Source organism: Falco naumanni, chromosome Z (genome assembly GCF_017639655.2).
Source record: "Falco naumanni isolate bFalNau1 chromosome Z, bFalNau1.pat, whole genome shotgun sequence".
NCBI classification, from domain to species: domain Eukaryota; kingdom Metazoa; phylum Chordata; class Aves; order Falconiformes; family Falconidae; genus Falco; species Falco naumanni.
This window is the reverse complement of record NC_054080.1, coordinates 86552801-86575732: the sequence shown is the minus strand read 5'-3', so window position 1 is coordinate 86575732 and position 22932 is coordinate 86552801. Positions and strand designations below refer to the sequence as shown.

The window sequence follows — 22932 nt, the reverse complement described above, 5'->3', positions numbered from 1 at the left end:
TCGTTCTGCCCTTTGCCCACTCGCAGCCCAGCCACTATTACCCGTTGCCTCCGTACCAAAAAGCACCCACGTGGCTCGAGCGGTTAAATAATTTGCATCTGACAGCTTTAACAGTCGGGTGGTTCTTTTTGTCCCTGCCCCCACCCCATTTACCGAGGGAGAGCCAGCAGCATGGGGAACTCAGGGCACAAGGTGCAGGGGAGGGCGGTGGATGGTGTGGTCCTACAGATAAGCCCCAGCAATTGCTGTTGTTAAAGGAGAAATTTACACAGATGTGGGTACCACTGGGCTTGCTTTAGTCACAACTCAGAGCTGGGCCACCACCCCAGTGAATGGCAGAGAACCAAGCGATACTGCACAGCTTATATACGCTTATCAGATCATTAGTCAATGTCTGAAGTTTTTAGGAGTTTCCTTTGGTCCTGTCAGTTCTGCAAATCCATCACCTGACTCTGTCCCAGGTGATTCATGGGTCCCTGGTCTCTGAGTAATTCTAGAGCTAAAGTGGTGACAGACGTCAGCTCTAGGTCAGATGATACATGCCCACACTCACCACTGACCCAGGGTGGCAACCTGCTCCCATCCACTACCTCCTGACCCAAGGAAGCCCCTTAGGGAATTGCAGCAGCAGTTTGCCAATGGAAAAACCAGAGTGGCATGACACAGTGACTCAAAGATCTCATATGGACCACTTCTGCCTATAGAAACTGGTGCTAAAAACACAACAGATGAATGAGAGAACATTAACTGCCTTGACTGATGCTAGAGCAAACTTCACTGGGCACTTAAGGAGAAGGGCAAAACCAGAATAGCAGTAAAAGCCTGCATGCCCAGGACTGTAATAAAAGAAAAAACCCTGGCTGGAGATTGTTACAAGCCCAAGTAATACACATCCTCTTCAGCTGCGATTTGAGTTAAGATGTAAAACAAATCTCGCAATACACCCATATTGATTAGTTGCAAGGGCTCATCTCTCACCATGTCTGTTATGGGGTGCAGGTTCTCCCACTTGTCTCAGCTACGTTGGGCGCCAGTTGTTGTAGTCGGAGCCCAACTCAGTCAGCCTCACACAAGCAAGCTATCAGGCTGCAACAAGGCTTTTATGGTCGGACAGATTCTACTGTCCATGCTGTTTGTCCTTCCTCCAGAGGTCAGACCACACCACTCCCCGCCCCCCCCCCCCCCCCGCCATCCAACCCCCTCTCCCACACTCCTCAGGGCTATTTAACTACTTAGCAGGAAGAGCTACAGCTACACATTGTCCGTGTCAATCAACCCACTGCTTTGGTGGCAAGGCCACAGCTGCATATTATCAATGCTCATCAACCCTCTGCCTTCACTCCTCTACACTCTTCTCCAAGAAATTCCAGGGAAGATGGTGACAGAAACCTGTGTTGGAACTAAGTGCCTGGTCAATGCGTCCAAGTAACAGCATCCGTGACATCCAGACAGACAGTGAAGGGATAGATGGATCCAAGAATTAAATTAGGGAATGAGGTAAGTAAAAGGCACGGAGAAAGGGAGACCTCTTGAGTTCTGGAGAATATATTTTGATATACCCGATTTCTGGTTTTGTGGCTCAGGAACAACATAGCCCAAGTTTTGGTGCAGCAGTTATATGGCCACAAAGGGAAGGTGAGAGCCAGCAACAGAACTCCTTCCTGGCACCTTCTGCGTGGGAGCAGTGGCCAGACATTTTCAGTTTGGGAGCAGGGCTCCGTGAGAGTGACAAAGCGAGGGGACTGTTTTGTGGACAAGAAGGAAAACCATGACAACACCATACAGGAGGCAATTCCATTTTAATAGTCTCCAAAGTGTCACGGTTTGAAAGGAAGAACAATAGGGTAGGAGCACGAATATGCAGCCAATACCAACAGAAGCAGCACTGGTAAGCTTCTCAATATTGCTTTTTGGTATTTCATGGCGAAAAACATTGAGCCTAATATTTGTCATCTGTAAGTTCTTGGGGGCTTTGGGGAGAAGGAAACCAACACTCTTACTAGGTTGTCTGAGAATCACAGTTTTCAGTTACTCATTGTCTTCTGGTCTCACAGGATGAGACAGAGGTATAATTGATTTCTTCTCTATATCTCTGGAAAGAGCTTTCCTCATCTCTATGGCAAAAGAAAATAATGCTATTATAGAAGACAGTCATTGCACAAAGCCATATTAAGTGACTTCACTGTTACATTAAGATCATTTTTTGAGAGGATTTCCTAGATTCCTAGAATATCTTGAGTTGCAAGTGACCCATAAGGATCACGAAGTCCAACTCCATGCTTCCCGCAGGACTACCTAAAACTAAACCACATGACTAAAAGCATCATCCAGATGCTTCCTGAGCTCTTGACAGGTTTGGTGCCCTGACTGAACGCCCTGTCAGTGGATAAGATTTTCCTAACGTCCAACCTGAACTTCCCCTGACACAGATTCATTCTGTTTCCTGCAATTAAGTTTCATAACTGATGTACTTTTCAGTAGGAAAAGCTATCTAAAGCAGTATACAGAATCCCATTCATCAATGGCCATCTGAACTTGTTTCATATTAAAAAAAATACAAACAGGCCCAGGAACCCTCAACACAAGAACCTTTCCATTCAACTTAAGGCACAACAACCACTTACTGTAAGCATCTTCATCTGGCTCTCCACTGCTAGCAGAGTAGCGCTCCAATACTGTCTGGTACACACTGTAGCCAAGCTGCTTATACATATTTACTGCAACCTGATTTGATACTCTCTCAAAGAGATTGATGAAAAATCCACCCTTTCTTTGGAAACATAAAATCAAACAAAAAACACAGTAAGAAACAGCAAGTGAATGTATTGCTAAATAACCAATAACTTGTAATCAGACCAAGAGCAGGTCTGATGATGTTATATGCTAATTAAACACCTTTCACACTGCAGTAACAGATGCACTTCTGTCCCAAGGGAGAAATCCACTATAAACTCAGATTTTATTCAAATTTTGTCACATAACCATCCTTTTATACTAGCCCGTGGGTTCAGACTTCTGAAGAGAAATTCAAACAGGCCAAGCTAAGCTCTCACACAGGTCTCATATACGTAAAAAACTTTTTATTTTTTAAAAAAAATTAACAATCCACGTTTTTGATTGCATTGGCTTAGGCACTGTCTCCTTCAACGTGTGCGGCGGGGGCAGTGGCAGAATGGGTCACAAAGTTTAGTTGCCTAACACAAGGCAGCCCTTCTCCTCACAAGGCAGATTCTTCAAAATGTACTATTTTCCAGTTTTACCAATTAGAATGGGGTTGCCCTACCACCATGAGTTCAGGACGTTTCCCTGTGTGTTGATTTGACGCTCAATTAAATTTTCAGCAGGTACAAGCAGCCAAGCATGACATAGAAAGTAAGCTAAGGTACTGTCTGCCATACAGAATTGGTTCCAAGGCTGCTTGCAGGAACTGCAAAAAGGCCCACAATTACTGAACAAGCATGCTGGAGGCCCTATGGGAAAGTGTTGACATTCCATGAAACTCTTTTGCTGTCAAGACAAGGACCTTTTTTTATACAGTATCTCTATTGGAGTTCAGGCTACGCCCTACTCATTCTGGCAAGTTAGCTTTCATAGAAACCCTGAGATCTTACACCACCACATGACATTTTTAGTCTTGTTCTCTAATTACAGGGAATCCTCAATGAATCAGAACACTACTTAAAGCAAAATTCTGGGTCTCTTTCATGCAAGTCAAATACCTAAGCCATGTCAGTTGAAACGTTACTTTTAGAAGATTAAAGATAAGCATGGTACTCAGTTTTCTGAAATTTCTACCAGTAGTTCCATCAATTTAGCAGCCAAACCCAGCCGCTGAAATTTGGTGCAACAGAGAGAGCAGTAACACATCCATGCCACTCTTCCCCAGCCACAGAGCCTTCCGCTTTACCCATTACTGCGAACATACAGATCATCAGAGCACTAAGGAGCACCTTGGCAATAATGCACCACACACAGCCACATGACTTTACAAAAAACCAAGCAGTCTACAAACAAACATTGCAATGATCATGGTAAAGGCTTAAGCAGCGATTCTACACTATTACTCATTGATTCAGCAGCCACTAAGTTTCATTTTGATGCAGTATTACAGTTTTTTCTTCATTAGTGTAAATAAATAAATGGATTTCCACAAATTCATTGTTTGAGGCATGACTTCCAAATGCAAGTTTGAAGCAATTCTCGTGAGTCTTTTGACTGAGTGGAATTCACGACTGAAGGAATGGAGGGCTAGAAGCCCAAAACTCACAAACATCACAGCAATTACTGAAGACTTTTCGTGACTATGGGGGAATAGAGCTTGGGAAGCTTTGCCAATATGGCAAGAGAAAGCAAAGGCCCTGGAAACACTGGATGTTTAAGGAAAAATAAAAATAAAAGCAGGGATGGGTGTGTATTCTTCATGGTTCCTCTCCTTTCTACACAGAGCCAAGCTACTGTTAGCTCATTAATGAATACGCAGACTTCCACAGTGCACTCAGGCACTGCTAAATAAGCAACTGATGCAGTGGGTACAGAGAAACCTTCCATACAGCAAACGCTTTAAGCTTTACAGTTAAACACATAATTTCCTGGTGCCCACAAAGACTCATTCTGTGCCCACCTTCCCAAACCCCCCAAAAGAGGGGGAAAAAAAACAATTGGAAGGAACAATTATATATATGCAAAAACATGGCGATTCTCTGTAATTAACAAAATTAGGAAAGCATGCAATCATCCAAATAATGGTAAGTTAACTGATACGCTGCATCAGACAGTCTTGTCAAACTCATGCTGGTGAAACTGAGCTCATATCAGCCACTTCACTGAAATACTTGTCTTAGCATAAATATACTTGAATCAAAATGACATTCGGCTATAGGGTGAGAGCAAGAAAATACATTTTTGCATGCTACAGCAAGAGACCTGCAAAAGGCCACCATATAATATGCTTCAAAAGAGTCTGTGGTACAAGAAATTCAGCCTCATGGGCTGTTGGCTCAAACACACTGGTGGAACACTCTGTATAACTGGCCATATGCACGGTTTACATGGGGGCTTTTATGCAATGTGCATGTTTAACTAGGTATTTATGGTTTAATACTTGGTTTAGCTCATAAGGCAGGCAGCCAACAAAAATGTTTTCAAAGATGTTACAAAGAAGCTGAACGTAAAAATACGATTCGGTCCGTCCTCACGCTGCACGACTTAAATACAAAGGACAGTGGGAAAGCTCCGTTATTTAGTGTTTCCTTTATACCATCATAACCACACTCTGTTACGAAGTGCAAAGACTTCAAAACAGAGGCAGATTTGCCAGACATACTGTCAGCACTGCTTCACACCACTCGTGGACCCAAGGAAATCATTACAAATCATACTACTCAAACAGATTTCCAACAAACCAATCATCCCCTGTGGTTTTTTTTCTCTTCAGCCCTAAGTTCTACCTGAAAATCACCAACTGAAGGTATTGTTCTGTTACGTTGTCCTCCTCTTGTGCCACTACTGGAGAGTATCCCTAGCTTCTGAACTCAGCAGTTGGGCAGCCTGGTCTTCCTGGAAGTTCTTGATCCGAAAGAGTGCTCCATAAGCGCTTGCCAAGTAATAGCCTCCTGTGAAGGACAGCAGGGGAAGAACTTCTCAGAGTGGTCACAAACACCATGTCAATTCCAACTGGTCACAGTCAAAAAGGACAAACAATTATTTCTTTATTATTTTTTTTTTTAATAAATATACACACATGAAAGTGCCTGCATTCTATGGCCAAAATATTTATACATAAAGAAAAACAGCTTACTGGCCTGCAAAATACTGGACGGTGTGTTCTCAGCTGCTAAGAGACATGCAGTGGTTGCATGGGCTCCATATTATCAAAGTGGTGCAATAATACCTAACTCTGGGCCCGTTAGTGGCCGGTTATTTAAATGACCAGTGTTGCTCCTTTACTCCTGAGTGTTTTTACAAAGCTGGAACATTAGTTTTCTTCTAAACAGTTTCCAAACAGTGATTTGTTTTCTTCCTGAGCTTCAAGTGGGGATCAAATAAACATAGCTGTTTAAACAACATAAAAGACCATCTACCACTGTTCAGGAACTTAAAAGCGACTCCCTTAGTGTCAACAAAGCAATGAGCGAGCGTGTGATTTATACCTGGAAGCATCCCAAAGGTTTTGCTTTTGTTTTTAAAAGGCAGGCTGTGTTTGTTCACCTATGTCCAACATTACGTCCAACTAGTTCAGGAGGCAGTGTGTACAGCTCTCCAGACTTCACCTTTATTACACGAGCGGAGAACAAATTACAGCCACAACAGTTGCCGATGTACAAAAGGAGCTGCAGCTCACAAAGGAAAAGGAGCCTCAACAGGAGGCAACAATCCTCAGCAACCAGGAGAAACAAAAGACATGCTATCATTTATTTCTCTTGCTCTTTAAGTAAACTATTTGAGTGGGAGCGTTCAATTAAGAGGCAGCACAGTCTATTTGTGGAGTCATTCAGAGATGCATTCTATGCTCGCTCACAGTAGTGTTTTCTGTATTACCGACAGCATCCTCTTGCTTTCAGCCCTGCGACAAGTTCAATATGTGGAAGACAGGCAAGACCCATGAGACAAATTGGACAATACATTTACATTTGAACCACACAACTCCAAAGCACTAAACAATTTTTCCTGCACCGTACAGTATAGCTAGTGCCACAGACAGGGCCAGCCAATAGATGAATTACTTTTGCTACATTAAAAACAGCACGACTTAACAGTACAGTAAATATTTCTGCTTTTCAAGTGTGTTAATGATCTCCAGCTTCACATCTCAAGTATTTTCTGTTCTAAGATTCCTGAACGATGCACTCTGCACACAAAGCAGGGAACAGACTAGTACTGAACCGGAGGAAACCTGGCACAGTTCTGTCACGCATATCGGCATGTAAAAGGATACAGCAATTTCAGCAACCCAAGAGATTGCAGAAATGGGACATATACTTAAAACTCACAGCTGAGCTTGGTCACAAGAACTTCTGAAACTTCCTCATAAACGGATAGATTCAGGGACCTACCAAGGGCTTGCAGAATACCTCTTTGTTAAAACCACCACTGTGAAAACAGAAAGGAGGGAGATTTCCTTGCCTTTAGCAGACTTCAGCCATCGTTCAGGACTGCCTTAAGAAACATATTCCTTGGCCTCATAAAAATACTCTGTGAGAAGCAAGTATTGTGTATAAGCCAGGATCATTAAGGGGGGCAACATTCTCAAAAGCACTTCCCCCAGAGGGGCAAAGAATTCCCCCAGAAGTTTTTACAAAGTACCTAACCCAGGTCCCATTCCAGGTCTCACCTCAATTGAACGCTGCAGACCCATACATACTCTCAGGACATTTTCAGGCACACAAGGATAACCACATTTGGCACCTGCACAGCGTATGTTTGCTTGCTAAGTCATGATGTCTCCTTCTTCTTGGCTGAAAACAATATACTCCCTCCTAAGGTAGTATATATGTCAGTAGATTCCCAGGTCACTTGGGGCTGTAACTCTGCAAGCTAACCAGCCTTCTCTTATTTTAAGGTGAAAATAATTGCGAAGTTCTTTTGTTACACTACCGACATCGCCGACTATAGGACTCTGTCAAAAGGATTTCTACTCAAACGAGGTGAGGAAGAATACCTCTTCCCCAGCCCTCCACTCAGTTTTAATAGAAGTGAGTTGATAACCTTCTCCATGCAGCAGAGATGGATCCAGCAATTCCATCGTGTATTCAGTTTCAGTATCCAGCTCCACCATATCACCCTGGGCTAGCACATATGTCAACACAGGCAAGAAGTCAGTTCCATACAGCCTCCCTGGGTCAAAGAGAACACAGGCAGCGATAGACAAATGACACCCTTTTACCAGTTTTGGTGTTTGAAAGGAAAGCGTTATTTTGCTGCCTTTACTGACCAGTATGTTTGTATTACTCTAGAGCCTCTTGTTACAGATGTGCAGCAAAGAGAACATCATCTGACACTTGGTGGGAAGGGTCCAGCTTCATTCTGTACTTCTAATGAGCACAAATCAGATGATGCAGACCTTGAGGCATGCAAGGGAATTTAAAGACTTGGCTCACCTTGGCGTCAGCTCAACTGGTGAACTCACAAAAGGCAGCCACGCCAGTCTGGCCTGACCTCCACCCACACTTCTGTCACTGGCTAAGAGAAAAATCAATGGGCATTTTCTTTATACGTGCACGGACAACGTCCCCTTTCTGAAAGGATCCAGCCACACGTACCAGCTTCTGAGTCTGAAACCCAGCAGAGAAGCCTGCATATAAAAGCCTATTAGATTTTACATGAAAACTCTGCACATTTCCTTGACGGAGCATGGTTAAAAACACCAGTGAGCAAAGCCTCATGTAATTCCCAACTAGCTGGTGAAGCATCATCGGTAACGACAGCATGCAACACACAGAGGCTCTGCTGTACCTAGGTCTGTATGTGTTCCTTTAACTTTTATCGCATTTAAACTTTCTCTTTAGAAAACACGATGTGGCTAGATCTCTGGGTCTGGCCAAACAGTGCTCATTGCAGAAGTGGTGTGATGGTCACTTGAAACACCAAGATCAGGAGCCACTTTAAACTGTGGCCAAACTCCAGAGGACTGAAGGGCTGATACTGAAAGTTAAACCAGCTAAGGCATACCCTCCAGGTATTACACTATTATCTGGCTGAGACAGCAGGACAAAGGAGGTACTGGAAACTGGTGCTGGCTCAATGCCACGTTTTAAAACTACATGACAAAGCAAGACAACCCAAGGAGCATTTGCTGCATCTTAGCTCAAGCCCCTCAGTACAATGGTTCACCAGCAGCCTCTCAGTACTTTTCTTTTGCATGTTGGGAATATCTTACTCAATGTGATAGTACAGTATGGAGGAAAAAAAAAAAGTTTACAGCACTTTGGGCAAAGATTCCTATATCCATTTTAAAATGCAGGATTTTGCACTGAAATAAGCCAGGTCTAAGCTCCTGCCCAAATCTTGCTAAAGTGCCTGGGGGTCTTTTACAGCCACAAGCTTTCACCATTCATCTCAAATCTCAAAAGAAAGCAAGCATCCTGATCGGCACAGAGCCCAGCTGCAGATTCAGCGCTCGAAAGAAAACTGCCAACCATGCGCAGCAACTTATATTTGCTTAGAGAAAAAAACTCTCCCAATACCACCAGCATGGCTTCAACTTAGCTCGTGACCTACCACTGCAGTGTATGATAAGATGTCAGGCAACAGAGCTGCACCTATGAATTCATGCCATCCAGCACAGCGTTTTAACTGTGACACTGACTAATCAAGCAGGTCTCAACTGGTCTGTGGTTCCATTTCACCATCTAGGTTTCGAGGTCACTTTGGGACTCCTGCTACAGTGTAGAAGTAGATGTTATTTCTCTTGAAAAAACACAAAGAAATTGTCCAAATGAGAACATTCAGAGGCACAGCAAACCAAAAACACTGGATCAGGGGCTGCTTTCCTCCAGCCATTAACACAGAGCCCTTGTAATTGTCATATTGCATACACACTGCTGAATTACTATAGCTAAATACTGGGTGTATCCTTTATTACGATTTCCAGGAAAATACTAATTTAGAACCAGTGTCAAATTCTACGCTTACAGGACAGCCTTTCTGACAGCCAACTTCAAATGCCTACAGTTAAGCAAAGCTGGTGGTTTGGAGGTTTTTTTAAGCTGCTTCACAACTCTGCTTCACACTGAATTTGTAAGATGTGCTGCCAGATGCAGAGATATCAGGAAGGAAGCAGAAAGGAAGAATCCCTCTCAAAAGGGCAAGGAGATGCTACAAGAGCTCCAGGAGAAGGAGACAAAGTGCAGAATCAGGCGGTCTCATTTCCTCCAGCAAAACACAACCCCAGGTTTAGAAAAACAGTGACCTTGAACCACAAGAAGCACCATACCTGAGTTATTCTCCATAACAGTATAAATCAGTTTTCATACTCTCAGCAGCAGCGTGACTTTCTTTTCAGGCGAGTACATTTTCTGCATGGTCACAAACTTTCAACATCCACATAGTCTGGTGTTGGAACAAACACATCCAGTTCCTGAGGATTCCTCTGCCGCACCAACTGAAGGTTTTCCTTCACCATCTGCAGCATGAAACTCTTTCAGCATTGCTTCTGTATGGCTCTTCAGTGGCTTCAAAATGCACTTATGCATGGCCTTCTCCAGGACAACATCTGCAACGGGAAAACAAAAGTTGAGCTGTCTTCCTCCTCCAGAGCAGAGCCAGTATTAATATAACCATTCCCAAGAGCAAGACCTACTTGCTAAGGCTTATTTATTATAGAAGCCGGGTCTCCAGATGTTTGTTCACAAGAAAACAAAAGGCAGAACAGAATCTGTATTCCATTTTCATTTATGACAACATGGTAAATACAAAAAAAAACCCACAAAAGGCAGACTACAGGCTGTCACCAAAAAAAAAACCAAAAAACCCAAACCCAAAAGCAAGCAAGCAGCGGCTCCAGTTAACTTTTTCTTTTGTTGGCCAGAAGTCTCCGAGTTTCATTTTACTTTGAGCTTAGACTTTAATTCCAAAACTTGAAGCATAACACAGTCAAAACCATAACTTTTGTCTGCTTTGGCATGAAAGCCCATCCCTTTTTGCATAGTTTCCATCAGAAATTATAACTCACCCATGGTCTCATAAAACTTGGCTCAGCTCCAAGATCTTTATGATGCTGGACAGATTACGGGCATTAAACTATAAATGAAAACCAAGTCGTGTTTAACCAGCTTTGGATTTCATCATGCAAGCTTATATACAGCTTTGTCATCAAGTTTGAAGTTCTTTGTTTGGCAATAGTGTGCATGTGGCACAATAACCACTTGTTTTTCTCTTATTCTTGTTTTACTCTTGTTTTCCTTTAACAGTCATTCTCCATTTCCAAGGCATGGGATACATCAACAGAGAAAGCTCTTTGGTAAATATTTTCTTTGAAAACCTTTACTTTATAAGTCAATTTCCTCTCCCACTCAGCGTCCCTATGACAACATAGCTTACATTAATGATTAGCTTATATCCATTATTTGTACCATAGTGAACTGCCACAAGCACAACAGAAACTAGGGACCCTTCAGCCTGGCCACAGCACAAACACCCTGGCGATGGGGCAGGACCAGAGCCTAGACTAGGCAGATGTATTAGGGGAGCACAGGGACCGAGAGGAGAAGAGGCTGTGTCACTACTAGATCACACATTTATACAGGCTAGCACTGGACATCCCTGCTGCTAGTGGCAACTCAGTTTCATTAAACTTCATCCCCTTTCCAGGTTCTTTCCCTGTTCTTATGTGTTTCTCCTAGACCACAGTCTTTTTCTCTCCCCCCGTCCTGCCCTTTTTGGGGGTGTTTTTTTAGAAATTGCAGGCTATTCCTAAGGCTTGGGATTTACACACACACACTCCCCTCCAAATAAACATTACCTACTACTTTTGTTTTCTTGCTTTTGCTTTATGCTCTCATTTATTTCATCCTTGTGTTCAACCATTTTTCCTTTTGTGCCCGCAGGCTGCTCTTTCCCATACAAACACGCCCTTCACACAGTCCTCACCTTACAGTGTCTTTGCTTCACATGTAGCATTTATTCTGTACTTGTCTGGCACACAATTCCCAAATGTCCAACCCTATTGGGAGCTCCCATCTCCCCTGTCCCAATTCTGTTGGGGCTCTGGTAGCTTCTCTTGCTATTTTCCCCTTCTGAGATCCTGACGGAGGTGGCAAAGCCATGTCTGCTTCATTCTCAGATGCTTCCAACACGTCTAGGTTCTCTCTCACAGAGTCTATAAAAAGGTGGAAAGAGCAAATGTGAGGAGCAGCACTTGCCCTCTGATTTTGTATTTCTGTCTATAGCCACCAGTAAAGGCATAACCAGTTGGACACACGTTCTTGATGGCCTGTCACATGGCGTGAAGGGCAGATCTATCTAGCTTTCCACCAGACCAGAGCCACCAATTATACATAACAAGTGGCAACATTTCGAATGACTGATCTTAGTAGAGCCATACAATCACCACTGACAGCACTACCAAACCCAGCAAGGAAAGCAGAAGCATCACCCCTCTGCACAGTGACAGAAACTGCCTCTCCCTGCTATCAAAGCCATTCTCAGGGCTCACAGGGCAGAAATATTCTTCCACCAAGAAAAATGTACAAATCTCACCCATTGGTATGTTAGCTAGCTGAGTTTCTAGAGCAGAGGTCCTCAAAATTTTTAAACAAGGGCCGGTGCGCGGATTAAGTGGCAGGAAGTTATCTGTGACTGCTTGGTTTCCCCCTCCAACCCCCGGTGGGGGGTGGGGGGTTGGGGGATGGGCGGGGGCGTCTGTAAATACTGGGGCCGGATTGAGGACCCTGGGGGGCCGTATCCAGCCTGCGGCCCATAGTTTGAGGACACCTGTTCTAGAGGATACACATAGTTCCTTGATAGCTTCACTGACTTTTTTTTATTTTATTTTTTTTACAATTCAGCTTGCTTACTTTATTTATACTGCCTGTTCAGTTTTTTTAAAAAGTGAAATCGCCAGATGCTTTGCTTGTAAGTGGAACATCTCTGCAGTTTGCATTCCAAATGCCTGGTCGCATTTAATTCAAAATTAAAGCAGTTGGTGCCACCAAACATTGGATTAAAGAACTCTCTATAGCCATGTTAACTCCCACAGGCTTCCACTGGACATGACTAGTTAGCATCAGCCATCCTTCGTCTCAATGAAGTGGGGTCATCATTATCTCCACCCACCCTGACAATTGATCAACAACAACAAAATGTGAACCCCATTACTTTAGGTATTTCAGCATAATCAGTCTGAAGGTTTTGTAAAGGATACTTCGTTGCTGGAGGTGGCTTTCCCAGCAGTGTCTTCATTCTTAAAGAGACAGATTCTTTACATAGCCAACCGCTCTCACAAATTTGGCTGCTGCATAAATTCCAGGGGTTGCCCACAATCATTGGATTTTAAGAGCAATACTTTCTGGCCCTCTCTGAAATCTATCATGCTGCCAGCGAATGAGTGATAGGTAATAAATACCTCTTTGGAAGTAGTGGCTTACTTCCTAATAGCCACTGTCCCTTGCATTGTTCTGCTCCCAGTTTCTCCCAGGTTTGCGTTTCTTCTTTGGGTAGATCTTCGTAGAGACGAGTTACATCTGGGAGTTCAGCCTTATCCTGTTCAGTCAGAATCAAGAGTCACTGCTCAAATCACTTGCCATGCAGCAGCTTTTGCTGCTTGATCAGCCAATGCATTTCCTCGAGATCTATTGTCTTGGCAGTTGGTATGAGCCTTTACATAAATCACTGCGAATTTGTGCTCTGGGCACTTGCATTGCCTCTGATAATTCTTCAGTTGAAGTTCCATGTGCTGTGGTCTTACCTGAGGAGGTAAGAAACCCACACTCCTTCCATAGCATACCTGTAGCATGACAAGCTCCAAATGCATACTGAGAGTCTGTGTAAAGGTTAACTTGCAGTCCAAGTGCAAATTTTGCAGCTTCAATGACCAAACAACTTCTGCACCTTGTGCACCTAGATTGGGAGGTAAAGGTCCAGCCAATAAAACTTGAATCTCTGTGGTAACTGTGTAACCAGTACAGCACCAGCCGTTTTCACAGTATGATGATCCATCTGTAAAAAAACTCAAATCTGGATTACCTAAAGATTGATTTGTTAAATTGTCTTGCTGCTTACTCATTGCGGTTACCCCTTGTTCACAATCGTGATCATCTTTTTCTCCCTCTGTAGCCAGTGGCATTAAGGTAGCTGGATGAAGGCTATTACATCTTTCAAGTCTCACATTGTCTGCAGGTAAAAGCACTACTTCATATTGATGTGCCCTTTATGGAGAAAGCACTTTTTCTGTACATTGTTTCAGAAGTATTTTCACTTCATGGGGTACACATACTGTCAGGGGGTGTCACAGGACAGTAGTCTGAGTTCTTTCCACTAACTCAGCAGCAGTTGCTATAGCCTGTATACAAAAGGGGAGTTCCTTTAATTACTGGATCTAGAGTACAAGAACAATAAGCTGTCGTAGACAAAGTTGTCATTTGGATATTGATGCATGGCACTCCTTTTTTGCAAGTCGTATACATAGGTATTCAGTGTCTCTCACACATTCTTCTTCTGTATGACTAGCTAGAAAGATTGTCCACATATTGAACCAAAGTAGAATGTCCCGGAAAATTTAAGTCTTTAAGATCATTAGAAGGGTTTGCCCATGGTGGTATCTGAGTAAGTATTAAATTAGGCTCTGGAATTATTGGGTGAGGTAACATGCTCATTCACCACACAGAGATCCTAAGCAAATCTATACTCTGGATCCCCATCTTCGTCTATTCTGTGCTTACTTACAGGTAAATTTGGGGTATTATAAAGGCTTTGGCATTCTCTGAGAGCTCCTCTTTTTTCAGGAAAAATTCAAGTTGTTTTTGAATGCTTGGGATTGTTTCTGCAACAATAGGACACTGTTTAATGGAGGGGGAGTCCCTCGTTTTGTTTTCATTACCACCGGCTCAGCAATAAGCTCACATCCTCACTTGAGGTACTCCACAACTCCCAGGGAAGTGCTTCCAATCCTAATGGTATTTCAAAATGAGGTTTTTTATTTTTTAAAACATGCACAGTTTCAGAACCCATAAGGATTAAGCAAATCCCATCAGGTGCTAGAGATACCAGAGTACTACATTCCTGCAACAGGTCTCTCCCTAATAATGATATAGGTGAATTAGGAGAAATTACGAATCTTCCCCATGTAATTTTCCCAGCTAAAACAATTGGAAGGGGTGTCAAAAAGGTATTTCACCTCCTTGCCTACTGCCTCTTTAGCGGTAACTTTTTTCTTGTGATAATAAATCAAATAGAATTCCATTTACCTTTGCAGCAGTTTGTCCATACTCATTTACCTCTATTCCTTCTGGATTCATTCTCTCCTAGGAGCCATCCAGCCCCACCCCACCCCACCCCCACCCCACTCACACACAGCGGGACTTTCCCTGGGAGGCCCTTTGGCAAGGCCCACCACTGCCCCGGCACCTCGCCAGCACCGCTCACAGGTGATGACAAGCTCCAGCATGCAGGCAGCCCCACATGTCAGCCTGCAGCCTTCCCACTGTCTCTCTGCATCCACCTTCCCCCATCTCCTCAGGTTCTAGGCCACCTGTAACCCCAACGCCACACACACCCCTTATCAGCCCTTCCAGGTCCTCCTGGACCCCATTGCTGCGTGCCCGAGCCTCCCGCTTCCCCTCTGTGTCACCTTCCATGGGATGCTTCTGGCTGCATGGACCCCCCTGGCCCTACTGACCCCCACTCACCGCCCCAGTTTCAGCATGTGATGCTCAGCACTGGCCTGGTCTTGCCTTACCCTATTGGGGTCTGCAGCAGGTCTGCAGACAAGTTAGTTAACTTCAAAGACTTAGCCGTGTACCTTTAAGACAGCCACAAATTGTCAGGTCTGTAAACAGGATGTGAAGAACCGGAACTTTGAACTGCAGCATACGGGCACCTACAGCAACAGCAAATAGCGAGCAAGAAGAAGAACACAAAAACCTATCAGGGTCTGACACCTGCACTGTCTAAGATATATAAATAGTTTGTGTAAACAATAAAGGCCATTTTGTCCGAACCCAGCCATGCAGACATAGTGTTTTTTTCAGTCCGCCTCGACTTGCGTCACCACATTACCCCACTGCAGCAGTGTGACTGTCAGGCTTGTGGTGGCCCAGCTTAGCAGCCCCTGGCCCACAGCTGCAGCCTCTGGGACATGGGCATCATCACCAATAGTCCTGCTGGCCACACTCCAGAAACTTGTCAGCCCCAGGCCTTTGGTCCACAGCTGCATCCCACAGAGAACCTGGGCTGCTGGGACAGCAGAGGCATGCCCTGAGGGCATCTTGCCAAAAGCACAAGGGAGCATTCCAGGATGCACAGGCTGTGAAAAGGCAGTGAGAGCTCTGGAGCACAGCGGTGGTGGCAAGGAGGAAAACACCAGCATGTGACAAGGAAAACGGGATATAGATAGAGATATCAGGATATAGATACAGGTATCTCACCACAACCACTCACTGTTACTGTGATGCAGGGGCTGAGCAGAATACTAGTGTATGCACAGTGCTGGCCCTTTGTAGAACACAGCTGACCCACTTACAAGAAGCAGGGTTGTCTTAATGCCCTAACTTAGCCCTACAAAGACTCCTTCCCTCTTCTTTTCATCTACCTTTAGTTCCCACAGACCTTCATTAGGAAGGTTTCAATCAATTGCTGTTGACATACTTGAATTCAAATATTTGTGCTATTCACAGCAAATGCATGGCCGTTCACTCTTTTCATCAAACTGAATTAAAGACTTGACCAGGTATTCTGCATAGCCCCAGGTCATACAAAGGAGCTCACCAGTGCAGGGACCGCATGCAGGATGCAGCATAAATTGTACCCAGGGTTCCAACAGGCAAGAAGGAAGGATTTTGCCAGCGCAGAAATTGATCTGACTTAAGAAGCCTTTAAGGGCACCATCTAAGTAAGTGGAAGGCAGGGAGAGGTAGATGAAATGTATCCAAGCAGAACTGTTCTTATGATCCAGAGAGTGAAGAGCAGACTGCACACAGTTATTCATTCATTGTGGATGTTTGGGGTTTTTCCCCTTTCCTGAGGACCGTACAGAAATTTGGTGGTGTATTGAACTCCCATTGCCCACCGCAGTGATGAGATACCTCAGTGATAGGATCCCCAGCCATCCTACACATCACTGTCCTCACAGCTCCTTGCTCCCTTCCCGCAGGGAGCAGCTATCCCTGCCCACTTCCCGACACCTTAATCTGGAGGATGGGGAAGACAAGGAACTGGGCTGTAGAGAGCAGTATGTGCTCCCACAGGCAGAACTGCCAGTTGTCCCATCAGACAGAGTGCCTAGCTTCATCAGACCAGGTGATATTTCTTGTGTTCTTACACTATGCGAGATAAATCTTTCATCTCTTCTCAGACTCTGCTACACCTGAGCAATGCATTACCCTACAGCCTGCTATTACACTCGGCCATTTTTATGGCCAGAGTAATGCAGAAAGAGGTTCTGCCTGTTCACCTTCCTGTCCTATGGTTGTACGTGTCTCTTGACTATCCTTGGGCTGTTCTTCCAGTGTCAGTGCTTTGTAACTTGCCCTTCTGGCTTCTTCGGCCTCACCTGCTACATGCCTCTTTTCTCCACTGTAAAAGTCATCTTTCAGTGCTGTGAAGCCTTTCTTCTGTGCACAAGTCCCTTACAGCTCTGAAAGTATCAGAGCAAAAGGGGGCACTCTTGCACCACAGACTCATCTGAGCGAGCTATGCTAGTTCAACAAATACTCGTCTGGAGTTTAAGGCCTCTGACCAGTAATCACTCATCAGCAGGTAGTTAATTCTCTGGTTTGCAACTGACTGCCTATGCTAAGAATCCTTCTTGATAAATGGATGGCAAAGACATGCTCCTCGGGTGTGTGTCCTTCCTTAAAGTAGGTTTACACTGTCTCCTACTCAAGGAGAGATTAGCATTTCCATCAATGGCTAAGATGCGTTCAGCCTGTCTCATCCTTCTCTGCCGCTCTTTCTGCTTCCCTCTGCCCAGCCATGCCAGTAAATGGATAGGGGAAAGTGCAATGAACTCCTACAAGGAATTTAAAACTAACCTGTCAATGAAAGGGGGAGTCCGGGGTGCTATTTTTAACCTAACTCATTTCCTGGTCCCACAATCAGTTTAATGCTGCAAAGGTGGTGGGAGCAAATGGCAGCTGTCAAGAAGCATGCCACTGCTGCCAAACACACCACGTCTGTGGAGCGAAGCGCTGCCTGCACATTTCTCTCAAAGTGTGTGTGCTGTGGGCCACCAAGGACAGGCCCAGGCCAACTCTGCTATGCTTTCATCTCTCCTGGGCAGAGCAAGTTTCCCAAAGACCCCTGTGCCCAGCCTGTGGCCTGAGAGCTCTGCTGGCCTCTTACCCTGTATACACCTCTCCCTCATTTCTCTCCTTAAGTCTGGCCCATAAACCCAGATGCTACTGTTTCTTTTTGTTCCATACTCGCTGAGGAATGAAAATGTGTTTGAACGGTTACCTCAACTGATCCTTGCGGTTTTTTGGTTGTGATTCTTGCTGCTTGTACCTAGTGCTTCCTTTCGTCTGCCTAAGCATAAGCACGGGCATCCATCAGAGGTTACACCCCTGTGTCCTACAGTGTCTTCAGGCTAGGGATCACCACCCAGACCAAGCCCAGTTTTTCAGTGAGCCACTATCTGTAGCCACTCAGTTTTGCCCCGGGTTCACCACATACAACTTGCTCTTTTGGTGAACTGGCTCTCTAACTGCTCTCCACAATCTGATACTCCCCAGAATAGAAGGAGCAGAAGTTGAGCTCTTTAGTGACTCCTATGATCATGATGCCCTGCAGCAAGGATGGTCACCTTGGAGGACTCCTGGTTCCTTGTCTCTGTTCCCACTACCTTATTAATTTGCTAAATAATCACAGAAGCATAGAATACGGGGACAGTTCTGGGAGCAGAGACCAAACACAGCTCTAGCTCCCAGCCTGAGGGTCTTGTCTGCTCTCTCTGATGTTTCTTTTCTGCACAATGCCATGTTTCAGAGGGAAAGAAGTAGAGAGCAAGAACTGTTCCTTCCCCTTTCTCCTAGAAAGACATGGTGTTGTGATTTGAAAAGTTCCTACTTCCTGAAGACGAGAGAATTGGACTGGTTACCTCACTTCTTGAGCATACATTTCAGTCACTGAACTGAGAGGCACCTGGGGAAGAATGCTGTTGGATGTTAGGAGAAGCCCAGGTTTGACAGTGGACATTACACTGAGAAAACTCCCTGGACCAGGCTATGCATATGGCACAAAGAAACAGTTAGTATCCAGATAATGATTGGACTTAAGCCAGCTCTTCACAAGCCACCCACACTATTCTTACCTGACCTAGAACAGAAATAGGACTTTATGGCATGTTCTCACTGCAAAATAAGCTAAAGTCAGAGAGCTAGCTCAGCATTTGGTCCCCGGTCACTCATACTTGTGTAACTGCTAGCACAGGTTGGCCCCTGCTATGTAGCAATTTATGAGGGCTTTGGCATACCATGGAGCAATAGCACACACTGGGGATCACTGACAACAAACAGGACAGATGAGACAGTATCAGAACTGGTTCCCTGAACCCTTTACAGCCTTCCCTGTGGCTTCTACACTTCAAAACACAGTATGCACCCTAACATCATGCTGCGCAACAGGCAACACACACTCTTGAAGCTTACAGTGCTTTCTCCATCTCAGGCGCTCTGAATTGGAAAAACACACATGCCAAAAAAGCTGTGGTGTCTTCCACATCTTAGGGCCAGATGGTCCTCACATGAAACCCAGCAAAACCCAGAGTTAGGAGTCAGATAATGGGGACACGTCCAGTCTGTGCTGCATGGACTCATGTCAAAAAGCAGTTCCTTGCACTGTTCCATTTGGACTACAGATGTAGTCGATCTGAACCAAAAGCTCAGACAATACAATACCAAAGTGCTGCAAAGCATGGCAACAGAAGGGATTTTTTTTGCATGACAGTGCAGGGTTCATACCTGTGCTTCCTTTCTCCCTTTCCTGAGCCACCAACAGCCATCCCAGCCACGTCTTCATTCCACACAAGGCGAGACCTGAGTATACATACTCTATAAGGAAAGTATAGAGTAACCTGGGAAAGGTAACCTGCACACTCTTATAACAGATTTATAAAATATAATCTTATTGTATTATTTAAGTTAACATAATGAAATAATCACATAAGTGTATAATATATTGTACAAGTATATATAATATGCACTAAATATATAAAATATTTATTGTATAATATGTAATACAAAGTTACGATTTGTTATTTATAAAACATTATCATATCAAATTATCATGTTTAATACCTTCATTGAAAATATAATAATTTCCTTATAATTACATAAGGATAACTTCACCATGGATGTGGGTAAACACTGGAACAGAGGGCAGAGGTTGTAGGATCTCCATCCTTGGAGATGCTCAAAACTTAAACGTCCTGGGCAGCTGGACAAGACTGTGAGCAAGCTGGTGTGAATGTGCCTGCTTTGAGTTGAGGGTTACATTAGAGCCCTCCAGAAGTCCTGTCCCCATGTTATGTGACTGATTTTTGACTCTGCCAGCACTGCAGCCACACAGTAAACTGCAACACGTACATGCCAAGCAGACTAGAGGTTGTTCAAGTCTTCTGACATACATGTTTCTCCACAATACATCTCACATTTTGTGATGTAAGTTGCAAATGAAGGAGAAGAGCAAGAGTTAAATATCAAGGATCAGATGTTAAATCCTGCCTGCTCAGTTGCTGGTATCAAAATGATTTGTAACTGCATATTCACCCTTAGCAGCAGACATACTTTGTGCCAGTGTACTCTGCAAGCAAATAATCAGCATGGTCAAAAGCAGCTAAGGTTGTTCCCATTCGATAGTAGTAGTTCTTGCAAATAAAAGTCCTTATCCTACCGGTAATACATAGGCAAGTCCCCAGCTAGACTTTGTGAAGTACAAGATGAGACCCTGCGTTAGCGGTACTAACCAGGCAATGAGGTCAATATAGGATAATGGGAAAAAATGAACTCTGCTACAACTAAATGTCATGTTGATAAATGCAACTGCACGGGGTTTATAAACAAAATTAAACTTAATTTGCTTCACAGTAGCTAATGTGCCGTTAATTCAAAACCCACAGAATAACTCACTGGACACAGTTAATAGTCAACAGACCACATAGGCCAGGCTTTGAAAGCATTTAATATTCACTGAAGAGCTGCTTGTATCCAATTATAACTCACTACTTGCCATCTTAATAATTTAAATCTGTCCACTCTTTAGAGAAAAAAAAAAATCACTAATCAAAGACATGAATGCACCTTTTGCTTTTGACAGCATTAAATCAAAACTAAATGGTAGATCTTGAATGAGTTACTCTGCAAGAATAAAGGCATTAATGAGGTAATTTCATTATAGAGGCTCATCCAAGCCTATGTGAAAACAAGGGAAGTAAATGGAGAGGAAAGCCACCGAGGAAATTAGGGTTCCTTCCACACTAATTAATGTTTTGGGGCATTTAGTACAGGCACCAAATTAACTGCTCCAAAGAACTCCATTGAAAAAAAAAATACATTGTTGCCCTGCCATGTAATTAGAAGACAGTACAAGCAGAACACTTAATGAGTATAAAGCCAGCCTTTAACTTACTCTGCACAGCTTCTGAAAACACGCCATTGTGGAGGCCTAAGTTTAAGGAAGCACTAGGCATACAATATAGGATTGTTTAGGTCCTTCTGTTCCGTGAGCTGTAAACAGGTAGCCCTGAATGAGGGACTCTTGAGACTCCTGGGAGGCCCAGCTTCCCAGGAGGGAAGAAGAAGAAGAAGAAAAAGAAGAAGAAGAAAGGGGAGGGGAAGGAAAAAAAAAAAAAAAAAAAAGTCTTAAATGCATCCACAGAGAAGAAAAGAAGGTGAATAGGCCCGGCACAGCCAACACAGTAAATGCTCACTGCTGTCTTAAGTGATTACACGGTGTTATGCCACTCCCTCTCATTGAGTTATCTTTACACTGCTTTTGTCTCCTCTAATTGGAGCTGATGAGGTGCTAATTGGTTGCTTTTTTAAAAAAGCACTATTTAAGCACTAGCAAACAGCATGAGTGGAGTTAATGAGGACTTGGGGGGAAGCCTGCCTACCTATCTCCCCACCTCACAAAACCAAACCCAGCCCGCCCGCAGGCAGGCGTGCCCAGCGCTGGGTGCGAGCGAAACCGTGAGGGGAGATGGCTGGATGCCGGTGAACGGCAGTGCGGGGCTGAGTTCTGTGACAAGAGGGGCTGCGCCGGGAGTCACGGCGCGCTCTGCTGCGGCCGCTGCCCACAGCCGTGCTGCCGTACACCGGCAGCCGGCAGGGTTAAAGACCTCTGCGCTCCGCCTAGGCAACGGTGCCTGCCCCCGGCCCGGCCCTCTGCCGGGGGGCGTGGGGGGCGGTGCGGGCGCGAAGCCGGCCCGGCTCCGGTTTCCGCTCCACACGGAGGCGGCCGAGGTGAGGCCTATGCCCGCTCCCGGGCGCGGGCCCGGGGAGGTGTCTCCTCGCCAGCAATTTAGTACCTTCGCTTTTAAATCGAGGTGCGCGCTGGTCGGACGCAGACCGAGCACGGGCGCCGGTCCCGCAGCCGCCATCCCCGGCGGGAGAAGCGCTGTGCGGCGGCACCGGGCCCTGGCCCGGCCGGCAGCCATCGCCCGCACGCGCGCTCGGTGCCAGGCAGGGGCTGGCACCGGCAGCGCGCCGCGGCGGCGGGGGGGAGCACCGAGACCATCGGTGAGGCGTCTGCCACCGCGCTCCGGCGACTACGGCCATGGCCGGCCTGAAGGCACTGGCGGGTATCGGGGGACGCTCCTCGGTGGCCCCGTTTCCAACACACGGGCCTGCGCTGAAAAACAGACCTGTAAAGCACTGCCTTTGAAAGTGTCAGAATGCTTAGTCTTTTGGTAATTTTGTGTTTTGAAAATGTTCTTAGTATATTTTGGGTATGTAATTAATAACTTTCACAATGTTTTCAATTAGAACTCGGATGCAGAAACACCCTGAATATTTTGAAGCCCATGAAGAAAATAAAAGGATGACTGTTTTTAAAATGCTTTCATAGTTCGACTTTTTTTTTTTTTTTGCCAGCTTTTATGCAAATTATTGTGATTAGAGTATATAGCCTTAAACCTGCTGCTACTACAACTGGATCCAGAAGTCCTAGTTTTGCCATACCCGTATCCATTTCCTAAAAAAGGTTTGGAGTGACATCAGGTACTCTCTCTGGATATCACCCACGCTCTGTAGGTGGGCTGCCGCCCTCGCGCATTCCTGCACC

General features: G+C 44.8%; 1 protein-coding gene, 1 long non-coding RNA gene and 1 other non-coding gene across 5 annotated transcripts; 1 reads left to right on the top strand and 2 right to left on the bottom strand.

The window, feature by feature from the left end:
* Positions 1-476: 476 nt before the first annotated feature.
* On the bottom strand, positions 477-561 carry LOC121081741. Its single transcript, XR_005825786.1, has one exon. It is a non-coding gene; the product is annotated as a small nucleolar RNA SNORD45 (small nucleolar RNA).
* A 1221-nt stretch (positions 562-1782) lies between these two features.
* LOC121080916 lies at positions 1783-15495 on the bottom strand. 3 transcript variants are annotated; one of them, XR_005825532.1, is made up of 3 exons: positions 11587-15495; positions 5448-10210; positions 1783-2770 (listed from the first exon to the last, which is right to left on the bottom strand). It is a non-coding gene; the product is annotated as an uncharacterized LOC121080916 (long non-coding RNA). The 3 variants fall into 3 exon arrangements; XR_005825533.1 differs by lacking the exon at positions 11587-15495 and having other exon boundaries at positions 5448-5612; positions 9932-10436; XR_005825531.1 differs by lacking the exon at positions 11587-15495 and having other exon boundaries at positions 5448-10436.
* A 6035-nt stretch (positions 15496-21530) lies between these two features.
* LOC121081655 (translation initiation factor IF-2-like) lies at positions 21531-22708 on the top strand. Its single transcript, XM_040580848.1, has 2 exons — positions 21531-22558; positions 22635-22708. Coding segments are annotated over exons 1-2 (837 nt in total). The 5' UTR covers positions 21531-21722; the 3' UTR covers positions 22636-22708.
* Positions 22709-22932: the final 224 nt, after the last annotated feature.